The sequence below is a fragment of the Tamandua tetradactyla genome, chromosome X (genome assembly GCF_023851605.1).
Source record: "Tamandua tetradactyla isolate mTamTet1 chromosome X, mTamTet1.pri, whole genome shotgun sequence".
In the NCBI taxonomy this organism is placed as follows: domain Eukaryota; kingdom Metazoa; phylum Chordata; class Mammalia; order Pilosa; family Myrmecophagidae; genus Tamandua; species Tamandua tetradactyla.
Window position 1 is genome coordinate 119,016,692 of NC_135353.1, and position 17,135 is coordinate 119,033,826.

A 17,135-nucleotide genomic window follows, 5' to 3' on the forward strand; every position below is an offset into this window, starting at 1 on the left:
TATGTCCCCTAAAAGTCCATGTTTTAATCTAAATACCATTTCATAAAGGCAGAATAATCCCTATTCAATACTGTATGTTTGAATCTGTAATTAGATCATCTCCCTGGAGATCCAACACAATCAAGAGTGGTTGTTAAGCTGGATTAGGTGACATGCCTCCACCCATTTGGTGGAGATGGGGAAACATCTTGAGAAGTTTCTGGAGTCCTATAAAAGAGGAAACATTTTGGAGAATGAAAGATTCAGAGAGAGCAGAGCAGAACAACATAGCTACAAGAAGCAGAGTCCACCAGCCAGCAACCTTTGGAGATGAAGAAGGAAAATGTCTCCTGGGGAGCTTCATGATACAGGAAGCCAAGAGAAGAAGCTAGCAGATGATGCCGTGTTTGCCATGTGCCCTTCCAGATGAGAAGAACCCTGACCATGTTCACCATGTGCCTTTCCAGATGAGAGAGAAACTGTGACGGTGTTTGCATTGTGCCTTCTCACTTGAGAGAGAAACCCTGAACTTCAACTTGAACTTGTTGAACCAAGGTATCTTTCCCTGGATGCCTTTGATTGGACATTTCTATAGACTTGTTTTAATTGGGACATTTTCTCGCCCTTAGAACTGTAAACTAGCAATTTATTAAATTCCCCTTTTTAAAAGCCATTCTGTTTCTGGTATTTTGCATTCCGGCAGCTAGCAAACTAGAACAGGGACAAAGAGTAAATTAGATTGGGTAGATGGAAATACTAGTGGTCAACGAGAGGGAGGGGTTAGGTACATGTATGTATGAGTCTTTTTCTTTTTTGTCTTTATTTCATTTTCTTGAGTGATGAATGATGACTAAAAGTTATCATGGTGATGAATTCACAACGATGTGAAGATATTGTGAGCCACTGATTTTACACCATGCATGGAATTTATGTGTGTGAATATTTCTTATTAAAAATAAAAAATAAGATCCTTTGGTAAGTGGTGGTTTCTTAAAGTTTTTACCCAAACCATAAGCAACGAAAGAAAAAAATGGATAAATGGGACCTTCTCAAAGTTGAATACTTTTGTGCTCCAAAGACTTTGTCAAGAAGGTAAAAAGGCAGTGTACTCAAGCAGAGAAAATATTTGAAGACACATATATGATAAGGGTTTAATATCCAAAATATATTTAAAAATCTCACAATTTAACATAAAAATCAAACAACCCAATTAAAAAATGGGCAAAAGGCATGAATAGATATTTTTTTCCAAAGAGGAAATACAAATGGCTAAAAAGCACATGAAAAGATGTTCAACTTCATTGGCTATTAGGGAAATACAAATCAAAAGCACAATGAGATTTCATTTCACACCTACTAAAATAGCCACTATTAAACAAACAGAGAAGTACAAGTGTTGAAGGGGTTGTGGAGAATAGGAACATTATTTATTGCTGGTGGGAATGTAAAATGTGGAAAACAGTTTGGCAGTTCCTCAGGAAGCTAAACATAGAATTGTCATATAATCTGGTAATCCCACTAGTAGATACATACTCAGAAAAAGTGAAAGCAGGGATGCAAACGAACATTCACAGACTGATATTCATAATGGCATTATTCACAATTGCCAGAAGATGAAAAAAAGCCAAGTGCCTGTCAACTGATGAACGGATAAACAAAATCTGCAGTGATCATATGATGGAATATTATTCAGCAGTAAGAAGGAATGAAGTCCTGATGGATGTGACAATACGGATGAACCTGGAAGGCACTACGTTCAGTGAAGTAAAACAGACACAAAAGGACAAATATGGTAAGATCTCACTAATATGAACTAAATATAATGAGTAAATTCATGGGATTTATTATTTAGAATATAGGTTACCAGGAGATAGAATAAGGATAGAGAATGGGGAACTGATGCTTAATTTGTGCAGAATTTTTTTTTTTTTTTTTTTTTTAGACAGAGAGAAGGAAGGAAGGATAGAAGGAAGGAAGGAAGGAAGAAAGGGAAACATTTTTAAACATTTTCTTGTTTTATTATATTCTGTTTCTCCGTTTTTGTTACATGGGCTGGGGCCGGGAATCGAACCGAGGTCCTCCGGCATAGCAGGCAAGCACTTTGCCCGCTGAGCCACCGCGGCCCGCCCTGTGCAGAATTTTTTAATAAGGTTGACTGTAAATGTTTGGATGGAGGTGATGGTGGCATCTTATCCTCTATAAATAACAGCACTGAATTGTGGGTGTGATTGTGGTTGAAAGGGGAGGATTAGGGTTGTGTCTATCTCTGGAAAGAAAGCTAGAGGATGAAACAAATGACTTTACAACATAGTGAACCCTGTTGTGGATCATGAAGATGGTTAACAGTGCATTTACAGAAATGTTCTTCCGTGAATTAGAACAAATAAATGTCACAACTACCAGATGTTAATAATAGAGTCATATATTGAAAATTGTACCTAACGCAAACTATGGACTATAGTTAACAGTAATATCTTAATGTTCTCCAATCCATTGTAACAAAGATATTACAACAAAGCTAAGGGTCAATTATAGGGGGGTATAAAGGGCATGAGATTTTCCTTTTTGGAGCTATGAAAATGTTCTAAAATTGTGATGGTGTAAGCACAGCTCTGTGATTATATTGAGAGCCACTGATTGTATACTTTGAACAGACTGTATGGTGTGTGAATAAAATTGTGTTGAAACAAAATTGGTATGAACGTTTTAGAGCATATAGCAACATATGCCCTTCCCATAATTATAGTGTATTTATGCACTTCAAATTAGAATCAGAAATCAGAGAATTAAAACTGCCTACCTTTCAAAACCAAAAAAAAAAGTAAAAGCCACATTGTATTAGTTCATGTGCTAATTGAAATCTACACCCATGGACTTTCAAAACATATTCTACAAAGAATATTCCAATAATACAGCTGTACTAAGAAAAGCTGTAATATATAATATAAAAATCATATATATATATAGTAAAAGAGTGTAATATAGTGAAAAAGGACACTGGATCTGTTGGAAAAATCTATGCTGAAGTCTTTGATCCCTACTTGCCACGTACTTTCGGGTAAGTCCCTTAAGCTGCACTGAGTGCAAGTTCCCTAGTTCCCTATCTACGTGTTCTGCTGTGCTTTTGGGAACATTGTTAAAGCATAAAAAATGATGAAAATATCTTTGAGCAAACCGCTATCCACATAGCAGTAACTACTATTTATCTGGCAAGACAACCAATTTCAGAATAACTGTTGATTGGAGAATATAAAGGAAATTTCCTGTACCCTTCTGATATTCATTATTCATTGATAATCCTTTTTAAAGATCCAGTACTTAAAACACTTCCCTGCATTGGCTATTATTTTTTCTTTCTTTATCTATCCACATTCAACTTTTTGATATGTTCATCTAGTCTACTATCTTGAACTGAAATCTTTTAAAAGCTTTTTTTTTTGGTAGGCAAAAATATCTTCTAAGCCAGTCAGCAAACCTATGGCAGACACTGCTAGAGGTCTGTGAAGTAATTTAGGTTTTAATCTGTGGAAAATATATTAAGAAAATACAAAGTTGCATTTGAGCCACTCTTCTATACTATAACTAAATTTTTATTGAAAATATAACTTTTAATTAAGAATTCTAATTAGTGATAAAATCAACTGGTACAGTTCAGTGGTGTACTCGTAAATGTTTAACAACCACTGGGGTTGAGGAGGGTGCTGATTTGTAGTGTTTGCCGATTTCTGTGGTTTTCCATTTTAGTTATTGATAGGAACCAAAGTCCAATCAGAGTGGGTTTAAGAGAATATGAGAGGAAAGGGAGGCAGCAAATAGAGGCAACTTATTTAAAACATTTGCAGCAATGGAAGCAAAGAAGTTGAATAGTATCTATAGTGCAGGAAGCGAAGACAAAATGCCTTTTTTTAAGGGGAGAAAAATAAGCAGATGCTGACAGGTATGATCCAATGAAGAAGGAAAAACTGAAAATCAAGGGGAAAAAAAGCAGCAACCACTATAAAGGTGTTATTGAATGGGCTTGAAAGAATGGAATCTGGTTCACAGCAGAAGGTCTGCTTTTGGATGCAGGCACAGACAGTTCACCTAAGTAAGAAGGCAGAGCATATGGGGTTATATGCTGGAGGTGGGTAGGTGTTAAGTTGGCATCTGTGTTGAGGAGAGTGTCCAGATGTTGAAAAGTATCCTGGAGATGGCAAAAGTGAATGGACACAGGAAACATGATATGATTGTCAAGCCGCCCTGAGAGCCAATCAGTACGTTTGTATATTTTTCTCTAACTGTAGCTATATAGTAGATTCTAGTAGTAGAGGACAGTGAAGTTAACTAAGGCTATGATTTTGTTATCTAAGTGCTCTGGAGTTAAGGGGAGGGAGCAAGAAATATGAGTAAGGAAGTAAGAGAGTGATTTTAATGACTTTTCATGGAGGAATGCTCCTAGGTACAGGATCATAACCTCAATTCAGGGACAGTCTAACTGTATGACTCTGCCAGTCATTATAAGCAGAAAAAGAACAATTTCTGGAGATTAACGCATGCTTTTTTAGAGCCTCGTGTCCTCTTCCCAGAGGCCTACCCACTTTGTGCAAATCATACAAGAATGCGGAAAAGAGACATTTGTAATTCAAGTTGCTTTCCATGTGCCTTTTCCATGAGTTAAGTGCACCACGGCAGTTCATGTCTTTTTCTTCCCCTTCTTCATTTTTCTCTCCATTCTGTAAAGTGCCTGATTACATTCTCTGGGATACATTTAATTGTGCTAATTAATTGTCTTTTCAAGCTTTCCTGTTTGCCTAAAGAATCATAAAATAGAGCGCCCAAGCGGTTCTAGTCCATGCGGAGCCATCATAAGCAGTACAAAGAGCCTGTTTCTCTACAGTTTTGAAGCCTTTTCCCTTAGGGCCAATAAAACCCCATCATGCCCAGCACAATTTCCTTTAAGTTGGGGTAATTCATGAGTTTTCTTAAAATTGTCTAACCACTTACTTCATTTTGGAGAAGTTTAACAATAACAGTGTTATTGAACAAAATATTGTTATGTGTTATTGTTGAACACAAAATTCAGTTTTTTCCCCATGATATTTTCTAAATGGTATGGTTGAAGTTACATTATTCTCGCACCCCTTTTGCTTATATTCTATTTATTCATTTTCCACAATTTTTTTTTCTTTCTAAAATTGTTTTCGGGTCATTGTATTAGGTTTGGTGGGAGGAGGTATTACAAATCATATTCATTATATTTCTCCTGAAAGTAAGACTAAATGTTTTTAAAAATATATATCAATGCAAAATATTGTATTTTCATGCAGTGTTTGTTCTAGTAGTTCCTTCACAGATGCCATGTGACATCCCCAAAATAATCAAATTATTCTTCAACGAAATACTTAGGTTTTTATTTTTAATAAGTACTATTTAAATACCACCCATTATTTAAGACGGCTTTATTGTTAACTAGGATAATCATATTGTTAACTAAGGATAATCATGATATCTGCCTTGCGTTTCTATGATGATGAGTACCTCATACATAGTAAATACTCATTAACTGTGACCCTTTATCATCCTGTGTGCTGTCAGACTTGCACTGCAGTCCCGGAATTTTTTTGCCACAATACAACCTTAACTTCAAATTATTCTTAATTTTCTTCATTTTCTTGTGCATTTTCATTAGGTTCTTTAAACTTGCTGTTTTGTAGTAATGACCAGAACATAGTTAAAATATTTATGTTTCAAAATAAATTCACATTTAAAATCTTAATTTTAAATATGCTATGAAAAACTCACTTTCATAGACAGTATAACTAACTGCAGTTATTATATGTGTTTAAATCAATGCATTTAATGAAAAGAAATTACAAGTTACAATTTTCTATCTGTATAATATCAAATATTTTAAAGCCCCCCCTGAAAAAACTGGGTAGTTAATTGCCATAATAATAAACAGTATAGTGGGGAGACAGATAGTAAGTCCAGTATCATACCAGTAACTAGATCATCATTTGCAAAAATCGCAGCTATCAGTGAAAAGTGTGTTTCAGACATAGGAAATGTCTAATTTAAAGGCTCTGAGGCTTTGGAATGTGCCTAGCAAATGTCTAGGAATAGCAAGGAGGCCAGCTTGAGTGGAAGCAGACTCAGCCAAGAAAAATGGAAGCAGTGAAAATGGAGAGTTAAAGGGCTAGGTAACAAACATCTAGCCTTGCCGCTCATTGACAGGACATCTGTTTTACTATGAGTGAAATGGGAAGTAGGGAGGGGTTTATGACAAGAAAGTATAAATTTATTTAGGTTTCAACAGGATCCACCTGTCTATTATGGGGAAAGTAGACTTTTGTAGCATAGAAACACAGAAAGAGAGAATGACAGAGCAGCTACTAAATACCTTGCTTTTTCCTCAAGACTTCCTCCAGGCACAGCTGCTCTCCATTCACTGGAAAAAATAATGACACTATCAGATTTCAGGCACCACACTCTGCTCTGTCCTTAACAAATCCAACTTCAGGAAAGGATCTTGCCAACTGTCACACAAAAAGTCTTGGCAAGGGTCTTCTTGTAACTCACCTCCTTTGCCTAATAAACATCACTAAGAGGCAAGCACCCTCCCTTACCTGTGCCCATATTTCCAAGTAAGTGTTATAGGGCCAAGGCAAACGGTGGTATGAATACAACACAGAATGAACATGATTTTACATAGATCTTAAATTCTGGTGAGGAGATATGAAAACAAAGATGTAAATATATTAAACATCAGGTGGGGAGAAGGGATACAAAGAAAAAAAAATGAAGCAGGGTAAGGTGAATGGAGAGTGACCAGATATGAGCCAGGTGCTGTTCTTAGATACAAAGATATGCGAAGACCTCTCTGAAGAGGTAAGGTTTGCAGCGAGAGCTGAATTACTAGAAACAGAAGAACAAAATCTAGATTATCAAGAGTGAAGAGCACTAAAGGAAGAGAAAACACAAAGTGAAAAGTCCATGAGGTGGGAGTGTGCTCCAGGAGTGCTTGCTGTTATTGAGGTGGGAGGAAACAAGAGGTAGAATTTGAGCCCAAAGAGGTGGCAGGGCATCCCACTGGGCTTTGAAGACCGCATTGGAAAATCCGGGTATCTGGAACCCAGAATTGAGGGAGGACAGAGGAATTTAGAGCTTAGGGATATTCTGAGACTTCACTGTGTTCTTTTCATTATCACTCACATGAATCTAATTCCTTCTATTTGGCTTCCCAGAGGGCAAGGGCCTCTCTCACCTCCTCACTGGCTTTCTATTTCACTGGGCCAGAGAAGACAGACAGACATTGAGCAAGCAAAGCCTCAATACCCTGTTCTCTCTCAACATGTGGCTTTTCAAATTACTCAACAAGCATCCCTGGATTATAGAAATAAAGAAACAGAAGTTTTCAAAGCCCGGGTTCTCCTTTTTGAGTTAAACCGACTGGCGGAAACCCCTGAACTCACATTGCTGAAACGCCTTAATCCGATTAACCAGGTCCTCAGTCTTTGGATCCAGGGTTTCAACTGCAGAGGGAAAAAGATTGAGCTGGAGAAAGCCAGCAGTCCAAAGCAGGTAGAGATGGGGTGGGTGCTGGCATGGTGACCATACTGCTTTCATTCGACATGAATTTGTGGAGATGGTGGTGAGGCTGTGTCCCAGAAGTTGTGCAGGACACTTGTGGGCTTCTGTTATGGGTGGCAGAAAAAGACAGTGAACAGAAAAACAGATCGCTATCTTCCATCATGCTGGGATGTGTCAACTGTGTTGTGAAAAAAAATGCAAGGTTTAGAGAGAGAGAGGGCAAAGGGGTGGAAGATGCTTCTTCAGGTACTGGAAGGACTTCCTAGGCCCTAAGTAAGGGAGAAGAGGAAGCCCTACATCTCTCATGGTAGGGACGATGTGAGAACCTTTCCAGATAGAGGGCACAGCAGATGCAAATGCCCAAAGCTGTGGATACCGGAAGTATATATTCCAGGGAACAGAGAGAATACCAAGTGAGCAAGTGGAGAGTGGCAGGATGTAAGGTGGAGTGAAGTAAAAAAAAGAAGATTCCACAGGGCCTTGTGAACCAAAATGAGGGTTTCCTGTATTTTACTCTGAGTGTTGTGAGAAGCCAATGGAGATCTCCCTGCAGTCCTACCCTGTTAAGACCCTTGGTAGTGGGGCGTAAGGGATGATGACCAGTCTATAACTAAGGGATTGTCCACATTTGATAAAAGGCAAAACGCTGCCCTTTACATTTCAGGTGACAGCTTGCATGCCCTCCAGTGAAAGGATGCACAATACCTCTTGAGGGAATTTTTGCTACAGTCTTTTCTAACCAAATTTCCTCACAAGTTTCCTGGTTTCGATCATCTGAACCAAGAAGGGTTTCTTCTGTTTCCTCTCTGGCTCCAAGTTCAACAGTGCAAAGCCAGAATAAAAAATTGTCCCAAATGTCCACATGCCTCACCACCAACTCCACAAAAACCTCTGGGCCTCAAGTGCCCAGTTATTTCTGTAAGCCAGGGTTCTACCTGTAAGCACATACCCTACAATCCTATTTCTGGGATTGGGGGAACAAAGCATTGAAAAACATACCTGAGGCCTTAAAATGCTCATCTCAGATCATCCCCTAAGATGGCCCCTCAACTCTTCCTAGGGCAAGAATTGAGTGTCTTCATCTCTGCATCTGCCCAGGGTCAAGTCCAAAGAACCCACAAAGAGTCCAAAGAGTTAATGAGCACAGGCTTTGGGTTTTGAAGCCACTAACTGGGTTTTATGACCTTTGGGCCAGGGAACACTCTGTGAGGTGGCAATAACAACACCGATCACCACTACTTCCCGAGGCATTTTGTCTTCCAGAGATGGTTAGGGTCACTCTGCAATTCCGGTCTTGAGGTCTCTACCTAATTTTTGTCCAGGCAACAGACTTTTTTTTGCCATTTTGGGAAGGAAAGCCAGTTATTTATCTGGTTTCAACTGATTGATCACAGTATTTTGAGCTAAGAATGGGCTTGGTAGACCCTCTTTTCCCCAACTCTGCTGGGAGCTTTGAGCATAGATAATCTCCATGTAACAGAACAACAAAAGGAAGGGTACAAAGCCATCTACATTGCTTTCTGTCACTTGTATATAAAAATGGGGGGTAGTATGTATAACAATACTTGCATACATGTAAAACATCTCTGGGGGATATACGCATTATCTATTGACAATTGTTTCCTGCCTGTGAGGAAGTCCAATGGGACACAAAAGTTTAGAGAAATCTTTCACCTCTGTCCTCTCTAATTTCTCGAATTCTGTTTCATAATGTGATATTGGTGATTTAAATAATTATACTTTAAAATGGAAAGCATAATGGGATAATTTCCTGAGGTTTGAATTGTGGGGACTGGATCTGAACCCATGACTTGAACCCCAAACTCCAGATCCCGCCTCAGACACAAGGAGACGTATAACCTTGATGCAGCTTTTCCACTGCCTTCAGAAACTCTTCTTTCTTCTCCGCAATGGATTGCTCTGTGGGGACAAAAACCAAAATATGATTATAGGATCCACTGAGAGTGAGAGGGAACGAAGGAAAAGGCCAGGTCTATCTGCAAGTGGAGAGAAAGGCTCCCCAGTGGACTTGGTTCTTTTTAAAACAAGCTCAGGCTTGCTCATATTTCATATCCAAATGCTTTAGAATGCAGATTCTCTAGAAAGTAAATGTATATTCTTAGAAATACACAGCTCCATTACAATGGTTAAGATTGTCAAAAAATTTAATATTGTCCCAATTCTAGACCATATACAAATGTTGATTGTTCCAAAATGTCTTTTTAAGGTTGATGGGTACAATCATTTCTCACTGTAGCCTGTGGAAAAAGAATAGAGAGTGACCTCCACCTCTGTTTTTACTCTTTACTGTATCTGTAGTGACATTCACTAGGTATGGCGGTGTATTTGCAGTGTTTCCCTAGGATGGTGTCATCATTATTATGTGACATCTGCCTAAAACATTAAAAAAGATATAACCCTACATGCAACAGGTCAGTGGTTATTAAAGTTAAATAATACTTACAGGTGCTTATATTATTGTTCCTACTTCTTTTTGACACTGTTTTAATAAATATTATGGGGGCATATCTTTTAATAGGTGGGATACATCTATAGGAGACATTGATAGGAAAAGTTTTCAATTTTCTTCTGTTTTCTGGACAGCAATATCCTGAAATTCTTGAAAGCAAAATGCATTACCCTTTAATTACACAGGGAAAATATGATAATCCAAAAATGAAGGTAAAATGTGTTTTTCATGGAGACCATTCTTGGTTAAGAGATGCTTAAAAGATTCTATTCACATATGTCGATGTTTTGGCTTCAAAAAAAACCTCACTGTTAAAAGTTATTATGAAGATAAAAAGAGAATCTGGATATGGGTCCAGTATATGATGACAATATTGGGGGATTATTGCTAATTTTCTCTGGTGTGGTATTAGTATAATGACTTTTGCTGAGGAAAATGTGCTTTTATTAATGAGAGGCATACTGAAATATTTCAGAGCAAAATTATATTTAAATACTTTAAAAATAGACATAGCAAATATGCTAAATTTAACAAGACTGAAAAGACTGAAACTAGGTGGTAAAGATTCTGAGAAAGTGGTAGCAATAACATAATTTATCAGTCTCTCTAAATCTCCACATTAAAAAAGAGCAACTAGATGGCAAGCTATTCCCAGAGACCTTAGAATAAAAATGAGTGGAGATCAGGAGTTGTAACTGTTATTTCTAAATTCTGAGATACTGAGCTGTTTCTATTTAATCTGGGCGTTCTCAGAAATGTGACACCTGGGACTCAGAGTTAGAGTTCTGAAGCTATGAAAGTTAGCACTACACCATACAGGAACTCTTTTAAAAGCTGAAAAAGGGATCAGACTGCAACTAGAGAAATGAACGAAGCTGATCTGGATGGGACTGAGGTATATCAGAATACAGGGTAAAGGATGATATTATTCATATTTTAAAACTTCAACTTCTGTGGGACACCAAAGGGAGAGATGTTTATTTGGGGCAAAATTTATATTTTGGGTTAGCGTATTACCTAATTTAACTTGTATGGTCAGTTTAGTTAACACTGTAAGTACATGGAATCTTGAATAAGGTGTGAGATCTTGTCGGTTTTTCTAGGTTAGTGTGATGCCCCAATATATCCCAGAGTAACTTGGGCAATGAATAAAGAAGTATTTGCAGAGCCTCCTTGGGGCCCAGGGAGAAAAGAGGAAATGTTTAACTTCCCCATTTGGAGAATTCCTGATAGTCTTGCAAGCCGTGGGTACAATCAAATCAATAGGCCGAGCCTTCGATCTTAGGGTTTGCCTTTATGAAATTTATTCCTGAAAATGATAGACTAAGCCTACTTAAAATTAGGCCTAAGAGTCACCCCCAGAGAACCTCTTTTATTGCGCAGAGGTGGCCTCTCTCTAAACCAAGTTGGCAGGTGAACTCACTGCTTTCCTCTACGTGGAATATGACTCTCAGGGATGTAAATCTCCCTGGTAACGTGGGACAGAACTCCTGGGATGTGCCTGGACCTGGCATCAAGTGATTGAGAAAGTGTTCTTAACCAAAAGAGGGAAGAAAGAAAAGAGACAAAATGAAGTTTCAGTGGTTGAGACCTTTCAAACTGAGTTGAGAGGTCATCCTGAAGCTTATTCCTAAACAGTATATAGATATGTTTTTAGCTTGTGGTTTATTTTAGTGGCTGGAGGGAAGTACCTGAAACTATTGACCTGTGTTTCAGTAGCCTTGATTCTTGAAGATGATTGTATAACAATCAAGCTTTTATAGTGTGACTGTGTGATTATGAAAACCTTGCGTCTGATGTTCCTTTTATCCAGGGTATGGGTATATGAGTAAAGAAATATGTATAAAAAATAAATAAATAATGGGGAGGTAAGGGGTAAAATAAATTCAGTAGCTTGAAATACTGGCAGTCAACGAGAGGGAGGGGTAAAAGGTGTGGGATAATTGAGTTTTTTCTTTTTATTCTTATTTTTCTGGAGTGATGCAAATATTCTAAAAAAAATAATCATGGTCATGAATACATAACTGTGTGATAATATTGTGGGCCACTGATTGTACACAATGTATGGATTGTATGTGTGTGAGGATTTGTCAATAAAAATATATATTTTAAATGAGTAGAGAAAGACTACCAAAAGCCTCAGGACCTGTTGGCATATGTGCAAGATTAAAAGGAAGAAGAAATGGGATAGCTTCTGATAGACATGAGACAGGAGAACAACAAAATATTCAGCAGATATTCAGTGGAAAACACAACAGGCCAATTTGAGAATGGTAGCTGAGTATGGTAGAATTTCCCTCCCCAATAGTGAATGTAAGCCCAAGCTAATGGCTGCTGAAGTAGTTTAAACCCTAAGCCTGCATGGTATGCTGGTTAATGCTTAACAGCCATCCATCCAAAGAAAAGGATACGTGTCGCGGTATTTGCCAGTTGGTGTGGTCTAAATACTTTCAGCGTGGCTGATTTCAAGTTACCTAAGTGATGTCACTGAAAGCAGACTTGAGAAAAGATGTGAAATAGCACACTATTATATAGTATTTCTACTATACAGTTATAATAATCACAAATAATCTCAAAATCATGATGGTAAAATGTAGTAACATACAAACCTTAACTTCCATATCATAATAGCATAGCTTCAAAATACAAGAAACAAAAACTGGTAGAACTAAAAGGGTAACTGAAAAATCCATAGTTATATCTAAAGATTTCAACAACCATCTCTCAATAAAACAAGCAGCCAGAAAAACAAGTATTGAGAAAACTGGTGAGTATACAGAAGACTTGAGCAACACCATTAACCAACAAGAGCTAGTTAATATTTATAAATTATTCCACTTAAAACAGCAGAATACAAATGCTTTTCAAGTGCTCACACTCGAAATATTAATCAATACAGATAAAATTGGGGGCTAAAAGCCAAGTTCAAATAAACTTAAAATTATTCAAATCATTCTAAGTGTGTTCTAAGGCCACAGTGGAAAAAAGTATAAATTAATAAGAGAAAGATATCAGGAAAACAAATATTTAGTAAATAGCACAGTTTTACACAACCATTGGTCAATGAAAACATCAAAAGACAAACTGAAAAGTGTTTTGAACTGCATTAAAAGAGAAAAACAAACTGTGAACACTTGTGGGGTTTGGTTAAGTCAGTGCTCAAAAGGAAATTATGGCTGCAAAACTTATGTCAGAAAATAAGAAATCTCAAAACAAAGACATAAGCTTTCACTTTAAAAAAACAGAAAAGAAAAAGCAAATTAAACTCAAAGCTGAAGGAAAGCAGAATAAAAAAAGAGAAGAATACAGAACAAACAACGAAGAAAAGTAATGAAATTTTAAAAACTGGTTCTTTTAGAAAACAAAGATAAATCACTAGCTTGAGTGATTAAGAAAAAAAGAAGGAAGACATCAATTACCAACATCAGGAATGAAGGGGAGACATCACTAAATATTCTAGAAACACTGAAATTACTTGAAGGGAATATTATGAACAATTTTATTCCAATAAATGTGACAATTTAGAAGAAATGAATAAATAACTTGAAATAATCAAACTACCAAAACATACTCAAGAAGATATAGGCAACATGAATGAAGCTATAAATATTCAAGAGATTGTATTTAGTCATAAACTTTCCCAAATAGAATACACTAAGCCTAAATGGCTTTACTGCTAGATTCTACTAAACCTTTTAGAATAAAATAATATCAATTCTATGCAAAATTTCATACAATTGGAGATAAAGGAAGACTACCCAACTCGTGCAACAAGGAAAGCCTTACCCTTAAACTGAAGTATGGCAAAGGTAATACAAGAAAAGGAACTACAGAGTAATACCCCTTGTGAACATATATGCAAAAATTGTCCAAAAATATTTAGCAAATATTTTTGAATAACTGGGGTTTATCCCAATAAGGCAAGTTTAATTTAGCATATAAGAATTAATTAACAGAATTCATCACGTTAACAAAGTAAAGATAATCATCACAATAGATGCAGAAAAAGCAAAAGTCCAGCTTCCATACATTACTGATAACAGGAATATGACAAGGATATCTGCTATTATCAATTCTGTTCATTGTAGTGCTGGAGAAAGAAAAGAAAGTCATATATATTTGGAAAATAAGAATTAAAACTGTCTTTATTACAGATGACATGACTATCTAAGTAGAAAATATGATGGAATTACAAAATCACTAAAAGAATCATTGACTACAACAAGTTTGCGGAATACAAGGTCAATAAATTAAATTTAATTGCATTTCTATTAGTAGCAATGAACAAATCTGAATTGAAATATAACTTACAATAGCATTAAAATGATAAAATGCTTAGGGATGAATCATACCAAATGTGTGCAAGAAGTGTACTCTAAAAATAAAACATTGAAGAGGGAAATGAGGGAAAACATAAATAAAAGCGGCCATAAACAGTATTTATGGGTTAAAAAACACAATATTATTAAGATGACAAAAACTATACAAATTGATCTATAGATTCATGTAATCAAAACCAAAATCTAGCAAGCAGTTTTCTAGGCATTAACAGGTTGATTTAAAAATTCATTAGGAAACACAAAAGATTTTGAATAACCAATAAACTGTGAAAGAGAATAAAGTTGGAGTACTTACAGTACCTGATTTCAAGCTTATTAAAAATCTATCTTTTCCAAAAACTGAGGTATCGGTATTGAGATGAGCAGATGGATGGATGAAACAGAATACACTCCAGAAAGATACCTATACGTATTTACCAATGACTAATTTTTGACAAATGTGAAAAGGCAAGCCACCATAGGAAGGAAAGTCTTTTCTACAAATGGCACTGAAACATCTGGTTATTGACATTTAAAAGAAAGAACTGAGACTCATTTCTCAGGACATATAAAAAATTTGGCTCAAAATGAATCATAGGGTGGGCCACAGTGGCTTAGCAGGCACAGCTCTTGCTTGCCGTGCCCAGAGACACAGGCTCAGTTTCCGGTGCCTGTTCATGCAAAAACAAAAAAAGAAATCATTGACCTAAAATTAAAATATAAAACTACAGAATTCTGGAGCAGGCAAGAAAACCTCTGTGATCTTAGGCAAAATTTCTTACATACAACGGTAAAAGCAGGATCCCTAAAAGAATAACTTGATAAACTGTACTTCATTAAATTTGAAATTTTCTGCTCTTAGAAAGACACTGTTTAGAGAATGAAAAGACAAACCATAGATGGTGAGAAAAGTTTTGCAAAGCATATATCTGATAAAGGAATTGCATACAGAATATGTAAAGAACTCTCAAAACTCATTATCAAGAAAACAAGCAACCCAACAAAATATAAGCAAAAGGTTTGAGCAGACACTTCACAACAGAAGATATACAGATGGCAAATAAACAAGTGGAAAGATGCTTTAAATCATTAATCATTACGGAAATGCAAATTAGAACCACAATGAGATACCCCTAAACTTCTTTTAAGTGTTGGTGAGGATAACACATACACTGCTGGTGGGAATGTAAAATGGTACAGCTACTTTGGAAAACTGTTTGCCAGATTCTTAAGGAGTTAATCATACACTCAGTAAGTTACCCAGCCATTCCAATCCCAAGAACAGCTAAAATATTTGTCTGTGCAAAGGCTTTTACACGAATATTCCTAGCAGTGGCATTTGTAAGAGTCAATTCTTAAAACAACCCTAACGTCCAGAAGCATATGAGCAGTTGAATAAATTATGGCATATTCATGAAATGGAAAACTATACTGTAGTAAAAAGGAATGAACTCTTCATATATACACCATGGATGAATCTCAAAATGATTATGCTGAGTGAAAAAAGCCAGGCCAAAGAGTCATACCATATTATCCTTACTTATATAAAATTCTACAAATTAATCTACAGTGACAGAAAGCTAATCAGTGGTTAGGGGTGGGGAAGAAGAAAGAGGCAGGAGGACAGTTACAAGGTGTATTCCTTGTTTTTATTGTAGTGATTTTTTTTTAATATACACATATCTCAAACCATCACTTTGTAGGCTTTAAATAAGTATAGCTTATCGTATGCCAATTATACCTCAATAAAGCCATCCTAAATAATCTAGATGATGATTGTATACGGCTCTATTAGTCTATCCTACCTCCATTTTTCATAGTAAAAAGCTTAAACAATCATGTTTTAAATTCATTATTAGTAGCATTACTGTTAATATTTTATCAGGAGAAAGTGTGTCGCATTACCTCAGTTCCTCCTGCCCAAACCTGTCTCTGCCGATTGTGAGGTGGTGACCCTTTCCCCTTGCCCCTTTCTCAGACCTGGTGCCTAAGGGAGGTCCTTCAAAGCCACCCGATCTCCTTACCTTCAACCTCCTCAGGTAAGTCCATAGCTCCTGAAGGCCCCAAATCAGACATCTCGGGTGCTTCCGCCATTATCCTACGGTCTCACAAACGGCTTCCCTTCGCCTTTCCTTCCCCTCTGCCGGTGATTGGACCAATCATATGTAAGGGGCGGGGCGCTCAACTGATCGAGCCTGAGCAGTGTGCTTGAGAACCTCCGTTAATACCAGTGGTAAATAGAAGGGGTAAGCAGGCCAAGTACTGGGCAAGCGCAGAACATCTGGTGTGAGGAAGAGGGGGTGGCGGAGAGCGCTAGGCTTAGCCCTTGTGTTTTGGAGCTGCTTTAGAGTTCAGTTCTCTTTTAAAACTGCCTCATACGGGCTATGGGAAGTGCTCTTCTTTCTGTGCTGGGCCTCAGAGCTCCCCAGTGGGACACTCTGCCCCAACACAACTGGAATGACTGACCAACTGGCTCCAAGATCTTAGTGAGCCAAGGACAGACAGCTCAGGCCTCGAATCCACTTAGAAGGTGGATCTATGATGCAGGAAATGAAGGTGGGGTATCCAAGAAGGGAGAGGACAGCCCCTGCCACAGACTGGAATATCACCTGATGTAGGGTGGTGGGGGTGGAGAAAATGGGGCAAGGGTTTCCCAAAGGCAGAGGAGATTCTCTCTGAGGGCATTTATCACTTCAGTTGGTGCACAGCAGCCACACTACCACCATACCTCACATTGGAGGCGGACTCTCAGAAGCTGCCCTCTTGAGCAGAGGGGTCCAGCCAAAGGCCTCCCCATC

General features: G+C 37.4%; 1 protein-coding gene across 2 annotated transcripts in view; it reads right to left on the minus strand.

The window, feature by feature from the left end:
- Positions 1-16,487, minus strand: part of LOC143670826 (synaptonemal complex central element protein 1-like) — a 49,730-nt gene extending 33,243 nt beyond the window's left edge. Inside the window, exons 1-4 of one of the 2 annotated variants that reach the window (XM_077145824.1) lie at positions 16,362-16,487; positions 9,409-9,468; positions 7,431-7,490; positions 6,359-6,406 (exon numbers count right to left, since the gene is read on the minus strand). In XM_077145824.1, coding sequence (XP_077001939.1) covers positions 6,359-6,406; positions 7,431-7,490; positions 9,409-9,468; positions 16,362-16,431 — 238 coding nt within the window. In that variant the 5' untranslated portion in view covers positions 16,432-16,487. The remainder of the gene's footprint in view (positions 1-6,358; positions 6,407-7,430; positions 7,491-9,408; positions 9,469-16,361) is intronic. The other variant, XM_077145825.1, reaches the window with a different exon arrangement.
- Positions 16,488-17,135: the final 648 nt, after the last annotated feature.